Here is a 16,042-nt window from a genome sequence, read left to right as displayed (position 1 = left end):
AGAGCGGTTTTTTTACAAGTAATATAGAGATTTACAGTATCAAAATTTAGAATTAAAATATAAGTGCAAACTAATTTTTAGGACAAATATTGAGTAAGATTAAACCTGAAGCATCTTGATATGAAGCTTATTACAATTTGGAGAAAACTTGTAGCTCATTTTTGACAGGCTCTTAGCTATATGAAATGCTTATGTGTTCTTCTCAACTGCTTCGTTAATCATAGAGATTGCCCTCTCGGCAGACGTCCGAAAAAACATTTACCTAATCAAACCAATTCGTTCCTATTCTTTTTACTAAGTCATGACTTTTTTGAGAAACATTTTTTATCACCTATAATCTCAAAGGGTCTCTTGATAAATTGAAACACTTCCTCCAATTTGAATGGCAAAAACTTCATATTTTTCCCGTTTACAGACATATTTCAACCATTTTGTGGTAATGAGACAAAATATACCAAAAAAGTATGTAGAATCACTTATATTTTTCATTCTTAGACGCGTTAAGCTTGTGATATATCGAGAAGTGGCCAACTTAGCAACTTAAGTTAAAACTTTGATATATAAAGAAAACTTTCTTACCTGATGTTTGGTGAAGTGAAATTGAATAATGGCTTCTATTTTGAACCGAATCGTCGATTCAAATTTGTTCATACCACAAGTTTACCAGTGTACAAAAACCACTAATCTGTGTGATAGATTCGACCTTCCCACCACAAGATATGATCAGAAACCAACTCTCCGATCCTCCCAGTAGATAGAAATGACATTTTCTCAGGTAGGGAGAACAATGTGTTAAGTGCAAAAACTGCACTAGTACTTGCCATATACGGCAAGGGGAAAAACTTGTTCAAGGCTAAGGTATAAATTAATCCATATCAGTTTATCTATATCTAGACTGATCTGCAAATTTTCTTACTGATACGGACTATAAATACCAGTGAAGTTTTGTACATTTAGGACATTTTGAAATCAATTGTTTAAATAATAAAATTCTTGTTACTCGTGCTCGAGACCATGACAATGGTGCCCAGACCTCCAAACGACCGACAAACCTTGGATCTGCAGAACGCTGAACCCTGTACTGCGTGGATCATGTTTTTTCTGGCCAAATGTTGCGCAGAGAGGAAAAAGAAAGAAGATAAAGTCAACACCGACGATACGATCGAGGACCTACAGGTAACAAATCTCTTTCTTTGTATATGCAGCCCGGACGCACTTCTTAAACTTAGGAGCCTTATGAGCCCTAAAAATTTGTTAGACACTCCTTTTAAAGAATTCAGACAAGCTATTCAAAACTATATTTCCCCTAAAGAAAGAGTAGAAACGGCAGAAAGGGCTAAATTTCTGTCCGTTGTCCAAGGCGTTTGAGAATTTGAGGACGATTTTCTAGCGCAACTCAGAGAAGAAGCACATTATTGTGACTTCGAAAAACTTAAAACAGTAACCAACCCTGAGGAAGAGTTGGTAAAAACTAAGTTTATCTCAGATTTGAGAGACCCTGAGGCCAAATTAAGACCATTAGACGGCTTTAAAACTAAGCCAACGATGTCTCTGTCTAAAATGACAGAAAACTTACGGTTCAGAAATCAAGCAATGGCTTTTGCGAATTCCTCAACAGGTAACAGACCATTTGAAACAAAAGAAGAAGTGGGATACAACTTCAAAAAGACCTTCAGAAAACCTAGTGAAAAGCTCACTGGTAATAAAGACAATGGTAAATTGTGTAATAGATAGATTGGAGGTAAGCCAAACAGTAGCAAGCCGTGTCCGGCCTTGAACAAGAAATGTAACATCTGTGAAAAAATGGGGCAGTTTTCAAAAATGTGCAGAAGTAAATTCCAGCCTAAGTCAGGTAAGTCTGACTAGCACAACAATTTCTGCGAGGAAGAGGGTAAGTTCTCTGGTCAAACATCATCCCAAATGGAGATGAAATGTACTATACACGGGAAAGCGTGTTTAAATTTTCGGTGACAAGGGAGTAAATTACAGCAAAAGACCATAAAATAAAAAGGCTGATAGCACCGTGATATCATCATTAATCTGTACTGCGCTTGGTAAACCTCAGTTAAATGGGAAAGTCAGTCGTCTTGGCGCCTATGATGATCATCAACTGACGCTTCTGGGATCACCAACATGTGAAGTTGAGTGGAACGAAAGCAAGTATAGGCAACAACAATTAGCAGTTGTGCAATCCGACAAAAAGTTTGGGCTACTTAGGAGAGACATACTACCCCAAGAAGGCATCAATGCAGTGAGTAATGAAGGACTACCTGCAGTCAAAGGATACAAAGCGCATGTGAAACTCATACCGGGATCACAGCCAATGTTCTGCAAAGCCAGAAAGATACCTCCACCTCTCCAGGACAGGGTCAAAGAGATGCTTGTGACAATGATACGACAGGGCATTCAGGAGCCAGCACAACCTTGTGGGGTCACAAATGCATCACCAATAGTGTGGCAGTGGAAGAAAAACAGAGTTCTGAGACTATGCGTGGACCTGAAAGTTCCCATCAATGTCAAAGTTATGGACGAGGACTATCCAATCCCAGATATGAAGACAATTTTCCATAATCTCCATGGAGCCTCTTACTTTGGAAAAATTGACTTATCAGACGCATACTATCAAATTGAGCTGGAGGAGGTTGCAAAAGAAATATGCACAATCAACACATCGCAAGGATTGTTCAAGATGGGCAGGCTTCCTCAGGGCCTAAAGATTCATCAATCTTCCAGAATTGCATTGAGTCAATTCTCAAAGGAAATTTTTTTCACGTAGCCGACTCTTGACTGCCAACGTAGCCGACTTTGAAGAGCCGACTCTTCGTCATCTTCCTAGACGAAGTTCTGGTATATGGAACAACAAATGATCAAAACGAGAACCGATTGCTTGCAGTCAAGAGTCGGCTACGTGAAAAAAATTTCACCATCAATGAGAAGAAACCCAACTTAAAACCAGTTTCAAGCGTAAATTTTCTTGCTTACTCTGTTTCCAAAGAAATATTAGCAAAGTTTTTATGAAAACATCAAAAACGAGTTATGTGCTAGCCTTCTTGTACAGATTTACAGCTTGACGAATGAAGCAACCGTGACAACAGACGCCTCAGAGAAAGCTATAGGCGGGGTACTCTCACAAGAAGTACATCCTGTTATCTATGTCTCGAAGAAGTTGTAACAAGCGGAAAAAATTACTCCAATATTGAGCGAGAGGCACTTGCAATTGTCTTTGTGGTCACAAAAGTGAAACAATTCCTACTTGGAAGAAGGTTTACTCTGCAGACTGACCACAAACCTCTCAAATATCTCTTCGCCCCAGAGGAAGAAATTCCGGAAACAGCATGAGACAGAATTACGAGATGGGCGATAGCGCTGATGGGATTTGACTTCGAACTGGAATATACACCCGGAGAACAGATCTACCAAGCGGATGCTTTGAGAAGACTAGACTTTGAAGACGACGATGACAATGATCGAATCTGCTTTGCTCTTGACAATATCTACTTCGTCCAATCCGACTTTGTGACCCAGACAGCCATGAAAACTGAGCTGCGATTGAATCGACTCTTTCAAGATGTCATCAAACGAGTAAAAAGTGGCATCTGGAAACAGTGCTCAGAAGCAGAGAAAGGATTTGAACAACAGAAAGACGCCTTGACCGTTCACAATGGAATCATCTTTCGAGGAGTTGTGCCTTTCATTCCACCCAAACTAAGACCCATGGTGATGGCCAAAGCTCTTGAGACTCACCTAGGAAAAAATGGAACTGAAACAGCAATTAGAATGATGGCTTGGTGGCCCGGCATCAGTCAAGATGTTCTTCGATATGTTAGTAAGTGTAAGGAGTGCCAAGAAAACAGGCCTAGCATGGGGAAAACAGTATCTACTTGGCCGGAAGCTGAAGTTTGGGAAAGACTGCACATGGACTGGGGCTACGTTAATGATCAAGGTAATATCTTAGTGATAGTAGACGCGGGATCAGGTTGGATAGAAGCCTTCCCTGCGGGAAATAGAACCTCACAAACAGTGAAAGTGTACTTGAGTCAAATATATGGAACAACAAAGGATCAAAACGAGAAACGATTGCTTGCAGTTAAGAGTCGGCTACGTGAAAAAAATTTCACCATCAATGAGAAGAAACCCAACTTAAAACCGGTTTCAAGCGTAAGTTTTCTTGCTTACTCTGTTTCCAAAGAAGAATTAGCACCCGATCCTAAACATGTTGAGAAATTCAAAAAAGCAAAACCGGCATCGAACATGAAACAACTCGAGTCCTTTGTCGGCTTAGCGAACTTCTATGGTCAAAAGATACCGGATTTTGCGACAAAAAAGCTGTCCTAAACGAAATTCGAAATGAAGAATTTAGATGGGAAATGGAAGAGCAAAATGTTTATGAAAACATCAAAAACGAGCTATGTGCTAGCCCTCTTGTACAGCTTTACAGCTTGACGAATGAAGCAACCGTGACAACAGACGCCTCAGAGAAATCTATAGGCGGGGTACTCTCACAAGAAGTACATCCTGTTATCTATGTCTCGAAGAAGTTGTAACAAGCGGAAAAAAATTACTCCAATATTGAGCGAGAGGCACTTGCAATCGAGAGGCACAAAATAGAACCTCACAAACAGTGAAGGCGCATTTGAGTCAAATTGTTGCAAGATTTGGGATACCAAAAATATTAGTATCAGGCAATTGTCTTGATTTTGTGAGCAGTGATCAAAAGCAATGATGTGAATTACTGGGGATTAAAAAGATGGAATCTCCCATCTACCATTCAAGAACAAATGGGATTGCTGAATGAGCGGTCCAAACATGGTCCGTTCTAGTAAATGGAACAACAAAGGATCAAAACGAGAAACGATTGCATGCAGTTAAGAGTCGGCTACACGAAAAAAAATTCACCATCAATGAGAAGAAACCCAACTTAAAACCAGTTTGAAGCGTAAGTTTTCTTGTTTACTCTGTTTCCAAATAAAAATTAGCACCCGATCCTAAACATGTTGAGAAAATCAAAAAAGCAAAACCGGCATCGAACATGAAACAACTCGAGTCCCTTGTCGGCTTAGCGAACTTCTATGGTCAAATGATACCGGATTTTGCGACAAAAAAGCTGTCCTAAACGAAATTCGAAATGAAGAATTTAGATGGGAAATGGAAGAGCAAAATGTTTATGAAAACATCAAAAACGAGCTATGTGCTAGCCCTCTTGTACAGCTTTATATCTTGACGAATGAAGCAAACGTGACAACAGACCCCTCAGAGATAGCTCTAGGTTGGCTATTCTCACAAGAAAGACATCCTGTTATCTATGTCTCGAAGAAGTTGTCACAAGCCGAACAAAATTACTCCAATATTGAGCGAGAGGCGCTTGCAATTGTCTTTGTGGTCACAAAAGTGAAACAATTCCTACTTGGAAGAAGGTTTACTCTGCAGACTGACCACAAACCTCTCAACTATCTCTTCGCCCCAGAGGAAGAAATTCCGGAAACAGCAGGAGACAAAATTACGAGATGGGCGATAGCGATGATGGGATTTGACTTTGAACTGAAATATACACCCGGAGAACAGATCCCCCACGCGGATGCTTTGAGAAGACTAGACTTTGAAGACGACGATGACAATGATCGAATCTGCTTTGCTCTTGACAATATCTACTTCGTCCAATCCGACTTTGTGACCCAGACAGCCATGAAAACTGAGCTGGGATTGAATCGACTCTTTCAAGATGTCATCAAACGAGTAAAAAGTGGCATCTGGAAACAGTGCTCAGAAGCAGAGAAAGGATTTGAACAACAGAAAGACGCCTTGACCGTTCACAATGGAATCATCTTTCGAGGAGTTGTGCCTTTCATTCCACCCAAACTAAGACCCATGGTGATGGCCAAAGCTCTTGAAACTCACCTAGGCAAAAATGGAACTGAAACAGCAATTAGAATGATGGCTTAGTGGCCCGGCATCAGTCAAGATGTTCTTCGATATGTTAGTAAATGTAAGGAGTGCCAAGAAAACAGGCCTAGCATGGGGAAAACAGTATCTACTTGGCCGGAAGCTGAAGTTTGGGAAAGACTCCACATGGACTGGGGCTACGTTAAGGATCAAGGTAATATCTTAGTGATAGTAGATGCGGGATCAGGTTGGATAGAAGCCTTCCCTGCGGGAAATAGAACCTCACAAACAGTGAAAGTGTACTTGAGTCAAATATATGGAACAACAAAGGATCAAAACGAGAAACGATTGCTTGCAGTTAAGAGTCGACTACGTGAAAAAAATTTCACCATCAATGAGAAGAAACCCAACATAAAACCAGTTTCAAGCGTAAGTTTTCTTGCTAACTCTGTTTTCAAAGAATAATTAGCACCCGATCTTAAGCATGTTGAGAAAATCAAGAAAGCAAAACCGCCATCAAATATGAAACAACTCCAGTCCTTTGTCGGCCTAGCGAATTTTTATGGTCGAATGATACCGGATTTTGCGACAAAAAAGCTACCCCCAAACGAAATTCGAAAAGAAGAATTCAGATGGGAAATGGAAGAGCAAAGTTTTTAAGAAAACATCAAAAACGAGTTATGTGCTAGCCCTCTTGTACAGCTTTACAGCTTGACGAATGAAGCAACCGTGACAACAGACGCCTCAGAGAAAGCTATAGGCGGGGTACTCTCACAAGAAGGACATCCTGTTATCTATGTCTCGAAGAAGTTGTCACAAGCCGAAAAAATTTACTCCAATATTGAGCGAGAGGCACTTGCAATCGAGAGGCACAAAATAGAACCTCACAAACAGTGAAGGTGCACTTGAGTCAAATCGTTGCAAGATTTGGGATACCAAAAATATTAGTATCAGGCAATTGTCTTGATTTTGTGAGCAGTGACCTAAAGCAATGGTGTGAATCACTTGGGATTAAATAGATGGAATCTCCCATCTACCATCCAAGAGAAATGGGATTGCTGAAGGAGCGGTCTAAACAGTGAAACGGGCTATTCAAGCCTGGAGTCCAAATCAGAATGTGCCACTTGGCGCTTTCCTACAGCGGGCTTTGATGACACATCGGAACACTTCCAAGACGCGGGGCACTCCTGTAGAACTGCTACTGGCAAGCAGAGTAAGACTTCCAGCGGTCACTGATTTTGATCTGTGTGAACGAGTCCTCTTCAAACCGACGAACAGTTCACCAACAGTTCCAGCTACCTTCATTATCCGTAAAGGAATGAACACTTCGTTCATTCAGCCGGAGAAATCAAACAAGACAGTGCTTGTTAGTGACAACCAAATTGCACAGCTAGATCCTGACGACATCCAGACTGAATCTACTGACTCAGTCTGAGAGCAGTAGGGACGACATAGACGTGGCATCGCCCAACTTTAATGAAGAAACCTCAGTAGTTGAAGGGGAACAACCTTCAGTGGCCACGAGAACTTCAAGTAGAAACAAAAAAACAACCACAAAGATTTGGAGAAACTATTCCTACAAACTTGCTTAAAAAAGAGTGAGGATGTGATATATCGGGAAGTGGCGAACGTAGCAACTTAAGTTAAAACTTCGATATATAAAGAAAATTTTCTTATCTAATGTTTGGTGAAATGAAATTGAATAATGGCTTCTAATTTGAACCGAATCGTCGATTCGAATTTGTTCATACATTCATGTTAGGTATTTGTCTGTTAAGGGAAGGTTCAGGTGCACATATTTTTAACTGAAAAGTTTCCGGAGTGTGTACCTGTATGACAAAATTGGTTGATTTTTGCAAGATAATTTTGTCGCAAGATTTGTTTCAAGAGAAACAAAGCCTGCGGTATATTTCTCGGGATTTAGATCAAGCAGTGACACCTGAAAATTTCATTCCGAGCTGAACTACAGGTGGGACAAATCTGCTTCAACTTTTCATGCAAGATCAGGGGAACATAAACCTGGAGTGAGTCCAGAGAATATTTTTCTGTTATTGTACTTCACAATGGCTGGCAAATCACTCTCTTCTATCTCCTCTCCCACTTCGTAGTTACTACGTCTGGTAGATCCACTTCTGAAAGTGTTCAGACCACCACCCCCAACAGATACACCAGCAGAGCCAGTCACCACTCCGACAGTTGTCTGTCTGCGATTCTGGACATCATCTGGAATTGTTTGCCTGTTCTCAACTGCTTCAGAGTTGCTCCGATCTGCAGAAAAGAGTCTGTAGATTAGTAATTATTAAATAATTTATGAAAATATAAAATTTTATTTCAAAATGGAGTAACATCTTTAAATGAAATGCTATAGTCGACTTTTTGGCGTCTTCTGGAACTTTAAGACAATTTCCTTGTCTTTTTTCGGCATTTCCCGACATTTTTAGACAGTCTTTGAACAAACAGTTTTTAAAATGCCTAAGAAATGCTCGATTGTGTAATTTTGGTAAATATTGACCCCCTCCCGGTAGACTTTATGAGTCTTTACATATGTTGAGGTCTAAACCTAAGAAGGCTAAGTTCTAAACAAATCATATTCAACCGAGATTCTGATTATTGGCAAATCAGAAAAGCTAAAAAAAATTGACATGAATCAGACTATGGAAATCAGTAATAATTATGAATTGGATTGATACGCTCCCAGTACGAATATACACTCGCTCTTTGGTACGTCTGGCCACAAAAATCAGTGTTATACACAACCCTGGTTGTGTCAACCGTGTTAAATAGATCTTTGATCAGAGTTGAGTTTAAAACCATTAACACAATCAGGGTTATGAATAGACTTCTCGAAATGAGATCAGATACATATGGTGTATTACCATTGATACTCTTCGTTGTTGATGTAGTGACAAGGTGGTCACTGGAGTTCCTCGCACATCGAGTTGAAGATCGAACTGTGGCACTTGTGGCTGATGCTGCAGTGGATTTGGAGTGACCTCTGGAGTGAGCTTTGAAGGATTTGGGCTGACCAAGACTAGCACCCATATATCTGGTAGCATGCTCAGAAAAACAATCAATTAATTGTCCTTTTTTCTGCTTAGCATGAGATGAACATATAAGCATGGTTAAACACTCAGCCTGATCCAACTTTATAAAACCGGGCGGAGATTTAGTTGACTTAAGTCACAAACGGGGGGGTTTCCTTAAGAATTGTACATAGACTATTGTAAGAGTTGCGGTTTTCAGTGGGTTGAAATATTTTTTTTCACCTTATCCACTGTATTCAGCAAGCCAAAAAACCCCAAGCCTTGAAACAGTCGTTTACCGCATTTGTTGCGAATTTTGGCGGTTCTTCAGGCTGGCTACTCGACCCGGGATAAAGTAATAGTCAATGGACGCGACCTGAATTGTTGGAATTTGTGCAATTTATGTATAAAAGGTATTAAAAAACGAACAAGACCTATTTGGCGCAGAGCAAGCCTGGATTATCAGTGCCAGAATAAACAAAAATAAGACTTTTTGTGCTTTCGAAAAAGACTAAAGCTCAATTTATGGCTCAAGTTAAGTAATTCCTTATGGTTTGAGTGAATCATATGATTTTGTAACGTGACGTTTGATAGAACAAGTAACTAATAAATTGTTTTTCTTTCCTTTTGTTTATAGATACAACATTGATGTTGAAGGACTGTTTGATGGGTCTGGTAGAAACGGAGGCAGTTACTGGCTTCCGTCTCCGGCTGCCACTGTTGCTCCTGGACATAGAAGAGATGCGGTAGTGTTGTCCAGATGAGGGAACCGCTTTTGCTTTGCTCTTCCGGTGCTGTAGGCGGACAATTTGCTTCCTTGTTCATAACACTTCACTTACTGGGGCGCGAATCAAAACCAGATTTGATAAGACCAACTTGGGTCCCGCACGTGGAGTAGTAGAATTTGCATACTGCGCCCATTTTTTTCACTGGGTAACATGAGTAACTTTTAAAAGGTGCAGGCCGCTTAAAAATTGAGTGGAGCAGAAGAACAAATTAACTTATTTTGCGTAAAAACAAAAAAAATATGGCGACAAATCACTTTTGCGCACGGGGAGCTATACTGACCCCTCAGGTCCCGGACAGGGGGTACCCAATTAATAATTCCACGTGACCTCGAAGTGCAGAAGAACTTTTCATGGAATAAACTAGAGCGTTTATTCAAGCAAACCAAAACATGACCTAGTAGCTTATTCTTCTCTATATTGTCATGTGCTCATTAACAGGTAACAGGTCATATTTTTTGCTCTGTTCGCTCACATGCAGAAGAGACTTCTTTTTGTCCTTCTCTTTTGAACTGCGAGCCCTTAAGTAAAATAAAGGCTATGTGTTCCCTCATTTAGCATGATAACTGGCAAATTAGGTTTTCTTGCACTCTCATTTCCTTTTAGGAATTTAAAGGAGGAAACGAATTGTTCCAATTTTTTATATTCATTTTGAGCGCCGAAACTATCAAAAATTACAATTGCAAATATGTTAAATATAAAATCTAGTTAACACTTAGTTAAACCTGTTTTTCAGGAAGCAGAGGGGGAATAAGCAGTTTTCATAGTTTTTGTAAATAGTAAGAGATTAAGAAGGGAAAGGGGAAAGAGATGTTGTGAGGGAATGGAAGCAAGTCGGTGTCTGTGATCTCTTTCCTTGTCACACCAGGAGGACACTCTTTTGTGATCTGCTGCGTGTGAAGTAGTTGACATCGCACCCAACTTAGAATGGGAAACCGAATAAGGAACAGGGACAATCTGAGATTTGGATCTGCAACGCACTGCAGGAGCTTTGTTAACACGCTTGTTAAATGTTAATTGTACAGAATGATATCTTGGGGGCATAAAATGTTTAGTTCCATCACAAGGAACCTGATGGTTAAACACGAAATCTGATTGGATCAAACTTTACAGGGATGTTCCACAAGGTACCAATTTAGTTCCTCTACTTTTTAACATGTACGTCAATGATCTTATAATAACAATCTCCGAAACTGCACATTAGTGCAGTACGCAGATGGTACTCTATTGCTTTGCGCTTGTGCCAGCCTAGCAGAGTCAAGTAAATTACTTCTCAATTCTGTAACGAATATAACTCATTATTATGAACAACACGCACTCACGCTTAATGAAGCTAAAACAGAGTACATAATTGTCTGCAAAAAACATCTAACGAAACAAAATCAAGAGGCGATTTTACAAATAGGGTCTCATAAATCTGTTTCTTATGAAAATGAGATCAATAAATATTTTGAGAAAGATGGCTTGAGGTATAAAATATAAAAACTATGTATTCAATTAAAAATCTGTTTCCCGATAAAACAAAACTGTTTTTATTCAATGCTCTAATAATCAATCACCTGCACTATTCTGCAGTTCTTCTAAACGAAAAAAAAACTAATTATAACTCGCAAAAAAACAATTCAGCTGTGCAGTTGAGGCTACATCTGCAGACAAAAATGTGATCATTCCTCACACGTAAAGGTTAAGTATAAAATCCTTCCAATCAGAGTCTTCCTAGACAACAAATGGGTTTGTTTTAAGGAAAATTTTAAATAATAGGTTTCCCGCATACAGAGACAACAGCTATCTCACTACGAAACTGCAGGTTAATCAGAGGAAAAAACCTACTTTTGCGACCTTAACTATAACTATAAGCCATAGTATCTTTAATCGCGGTTGACAATTTTAGAATCTAATCCAGAAGTCAGATTTCGAAGACGAAAGAAAACTTTTAGCAATGAAAAATAACATCAATGCAAAGAAAATTTAAAAACATTCTTTATTAATTGATTTCAAAAAGGATCTTTCGGTACATAAATGTGCCGTGGATTGATTTCAGGTTCAATATTAGCTGATTTAATATTAATATTTTGCAAAATGATCAATGATCCATGTAACTTTACACTGTTTTTTGTTAGTCGTATTTATATAATTGTTAACAATACTAGCAAAATCTGAATTCAGTGTTTTTTAACTCCCCAGAAATCTTACAATTCCAACTCTATTAAAAACTTTGATATACTCCTGCTAAATGCAAGATTACAGAATACTGCCACAAAATTACGAAGTAAGGTGTTGAGTGCTGATGCATAACGGGAAACATATAAAAGTTTGTATGTTGTCGCGGTGAAATGTATCCTTAAAAAATACTATTTTGCAAACGAATTTGGTAAGTCAGAGGATGAGCCAGCGATAATCTGGCTGCTGTCACTTAATCAGCTCAGCGAGACTTATACTCAGATACTATTAGCATCTAAACGGTTTGGTAATCTTTCAATTGTTTCGGTTGAAGTGGGTTCAAGTTTTCAAAGTAGTTTTCGTTGCCATTTTCCGGCTATGAGTATATTGAGTTTAACCCAAATATGTGTTAAACCAATTAGAAGAAAACTCAATATTTGAGACAAGTTTTTCATGGATATATTAAATATCAAAGCAGTCAAGAGCTTGCCTCAAAAACTTAATTTCTGTAATCTGATTTTTAATAAAACCAAAAAATGAGTTGTTTTTCTCGTAAATATGACCTCTGGTTTTGCAAATGGCTTTAGTTGTTGCTATTGTTGTTGTTGTTGTTTTCTCCATGTAATTTCTGAAAACAATCGTTTGTTTGTTTACAATCTCTTTAAACTCATTAAAATCATATTCAATCTTCTCGCAGCCTGTCGTGGAGCATGTTTCTTGAGGTGTGAAGTTTTTTTGGTCTGATTGATTTTCAAGTTCATGATATTTCTTTTAATGGCCCCCCCTGGCTTATTGGGCATAAGAACTACAAAAATGTGAAATTTATTCCGCTGGTAGCAGTTTTGTGTTTCGCTAGAAAAATTCGTTATAACCTGTTTTTAAATTCCAATTAGCAGGCTCCAAGTCTCTTTTTGATACAGGTTTTTATATGTGTACATATAGAACGAAAATTATAGAATAAAGTTTTCGATCTTTTCCGTTCCTGCCCCAGTACGTCATGCACCCCACCAATAGAACAAATGCCATTACATAGTAACTCATTGTGAAACAAAATAGCACGTTCACTTGGTGCGTGCAAATAATATACAGCAACTAATTTTCTACAAATTTTTATTTCATTTTTCTTGGCTATCTGTGGTTAAAAAAACACCAATAAAAGATCAACGTGCTGTGATTGGTTGTTTCAATTTGTTTTTTCATGAAAAAACAAATTGAAACAACCAATCACAGCAAGTTGAACTTTTTTTGGTGTTTGTATCAAAACTTTTAGTAATAAAATCGGGTCTTTCCCATTATAGCCCCCCATGAAAATATAGCCCCCATTATGGTATAATTACCATGATTGGGAGAGGGGGCTATAGGTTATCTGACCACTAAGCTGGGGGGGGGCTATAATGGGAAAGACCCATAAAATCAATGGGATCTATTCTGTTTCAGCCCCCCCCCCCCGTGTTTTAATGACCCCCCAGTCACAAATTCTATATTGTTATACAGCACGTTATTATGTAAGAAAATAGCACGTGCGTCTGGGGATCATAAAAAATTTATGCTCACTAAGCTGGGGGCCGAAACAAAATAGATCCAATCAATATATATTCTGCCAATTCAACTAGTTGCATTTGGAAGCCTTCTGTGTTTAATTTTGTCAAATTTTAACAGGAAAAGGGTACTAGAAAAATTTAGCGACAGGGCGTTCAGCTGACAACGAAAAACGAGAAAAATAGCCAACAGCAATTTGATAATGATTGTTCAGAAAATCTCATTCGTCCAAAAACTGGGTCTTTCCCACTATGGCCCCCTCAGCTTAATGGTCAGATGACCTATAGCTTCATCGATTATTCTAAATATACTGTAATGCGGGCTATAATTTAATGGGCGGCGATAATGGGAAAGACCCCAAAAACCAGTTGTTTAGTTGACTGATATCGGATCTTTTCCGTTTGTGCCCCCCCCCCCCCCAGCTTAGTGGGCGCATATTATTTGCACCCCCCAGACGCACGTGCAATATTTTTACATAATGATTTACTTTGTAATGGCACGTGCTCTGTAACTGGGGGGCGCATAACGTACTGGGGGGGGGGGGGCACAAACGGAAAAGATCCCTGATATCTTTGGCGTGTGGTCGGGTGGCGCTCAACTCCACCTCTCCGTGGCCTCAACCCTTCCCCCGCCAGGTGCAACTAAAACCTCCTCCCTAAGAGGGTGCGACCACGGACAGACCTTCGTTACGGTCGCTACTTAATACAACAGCAGTTTAGTTGTCCCCGTATAAAATTCTGTTTTAAATTGACAACTGACAGCTTCAGAACTGAACTTTTTGCTCAGTTTACTTAATTAGTGCCAATACGGCGATGATCACCCTTGAAGCGCGTGTCTGAATAATTTTTGTAATCTTTTCCAATATTGCCCCCCACAATTTTGTACCCCTTTGTTATAGCATATGAATAACTTTCATACAAAGTACCATAACAACGGTGTTTTGGAATTAATACATGCTTGACAAAAACAGCTTGAATATATCGTATTTCCCAAAAAATAAATTTTTAATTTTTTTTTGGTTATTGGCTAAATACGTTGTTAAATTTCTTCAAATTTTTCATTCTAATAAAGTAAATCATGATTTACCAAACATAAAGCAAATTTGGGATCTGTTCTGCCCCCCCCCCCCCCCAAAGTAAAAAGTAAATGAAACATGCATTGGTTATAACGTACAGATTGATAGCAAAATTACTAAATGCATTAATTATGGATAAGATCCGGAATTCAGTTACACTAATGTTGACAAGCTCCGTCCCTTGTGACTCCGTTACCCGATGTATGCTTTAGAGTGTCCAGCTGTAGTAATTCGTTCCCATAGCCATCAGCAGCCTCTTTCATCATATACACAGTAACCACACCACTTAATTATGAAATACTATTAAAAAACCAACTCAATAAATATAAATTAATGACAATGTCTACTTAACTTTGTTCAAATGTATCTAATTAAGCTTTGGGCAATTCTCCAATCCTCAGACCTTAAAATTAAACTGGCTAATATTGATTGGGTCACTGCTAAAATATAGCACGTGGGCTTTGCTAATTAGCCTGAATTTATTTTGCTAGGATTTTTTCCCAGGTTTAGACCTCGACCCAATTAAGGACAATGCTTGACAGAGAACTAGCATGCAAAGCCCATGCTTGACCCAACTTCGCTATAGAAGACGGTTCCTTCCCATCATAGCAACAGCTCAGTTTCATGGGAAAGGCCCTACCCGAGAGTTAGTTAAAATATATTAGCGTGGAGGTCTTTTCCGTTTGTTCCCCCTTAGTACGTTATGCGCCACCAGTTAAAGAACACGTGTCAGCAAGTAAATCATTGTGTAAAAATGTTGCTCGTGCATCGGGGGGGGGGGCAAAAAATTGCACCCACAAAGCTGGGGACAAACAGAAAAGATCTCCAAACAATTTTCAGTTTCTTCTGGTAGACAGTTTGATGAGTTATCAATTATCAGGAGGAGTGCAAATAATATGCGCCCACTAAGCTGGGGGGCACAAGCGCAAAAGATATCCTCTTCCCCAAACATTACGAGTTGTTTAATCCTAAGCAAATTTTGCTGCATTACAGGGGGTCGTGGACAATGCTCACGAAATTGTGAAATTTATTTTCCATCTTTTGTGAGTAGAATTTACGTGAAATCCATTTATCATTTAAGCTGGACAATTCAAAACGTAGCTTTGTAAGTACTTTTAATATTTTGTGTAACTAAGATTCACAATGCTCCAGATAGGAAAGTCCTGTACCTTTCCTGTGTAGGTCAGCAGCTTGACTCTCTGTTAATCCGTCGTAATTTGAGCATGCAAAACAGTTGTGAAAAGAAAAAGTACTAAGCAGAAAAGGAATATGACTGTCAACAACAAATTAGTTTTGTATTAGAAATTAGTTGTATGAGTTAGAAAATTGTCAGGACCATAACCTTTTGGGTTTTGGATTCTACAAAGGGAATACAAAGCGTTTTATTTTACAGTTAAATTTAGAGATTTACGGGAGAGATCTGATTATTAGATCCATATGATGATTTGTTTTTGGGGATGAGAAAAGACTTATAAATCAGCTGCATATTCACCCATTATCAGTGCAAGAAAGTCAAGATAAAAAACTAATCTTGGCCCCATGATTTACATTGGCGGTTGCAAGGGTTACCCACCATGGAT

At 39.0% G+C, this 16,042-nt stretch overlaps 1 protein-coding gene across 1 annotated transcript in view; it reads right to left on the bottom strand.

Moving 5' to 3' along the window:
- Window positions 1–14,896, bottom strand: part of LOC142334856 (uncharacterized) — a 113,505-nt gene extending 98,609 nt beyond the window's left edge. Inside the window, exons 1-5 of the mRNA XM_075383182.1 lie at window positions 14,659–14,896; window positions 10,546–10,668; window positions 9,530–9,699; window positions 8,757–8,928; window positions 7,900–8,148 (exon numbers count right to left, since the gene is read on the bottom strand). Of these exons, the coding sequence (XP_075239297.1) occupies window positions 7,900–8,148; window positions 8,757–8,928; window positions 9,530–9,699; window positions 10,546–10,668; window positions 14,659–14,728 (784 nt within the window). The 5' untranslated portion in view covers window positions 14,729–14,896. The remainder of the gene's footprint in view (window positions 1–7,899; window positions 8,149–8,756; window positions 8,929–9,529; window positions 9,700–10,545; window positions 10,669–14,658) is intronic.
- Window positions 14,897–16,042: the final 1,146 nt, after the last annotated feature.

Source organism: Convolutriloba macropyga, chromosome 2, assembly GCF_964194025.1.
Source record: "Convolutriloba macropyga chromosome 2, txConMacr16.3, whole genome shotgun sequence".
NCBI classification, from domain to species: domain Eukaryota; kingdom Metazoa; phylum Xenacoelomorpha; order Acoela; family Convolutidae; genus Convolutriloba; species Convolutriloba macropyga.
This window is presented reverse-complemented; position numbering and strand designations above follow the sequence as displayed.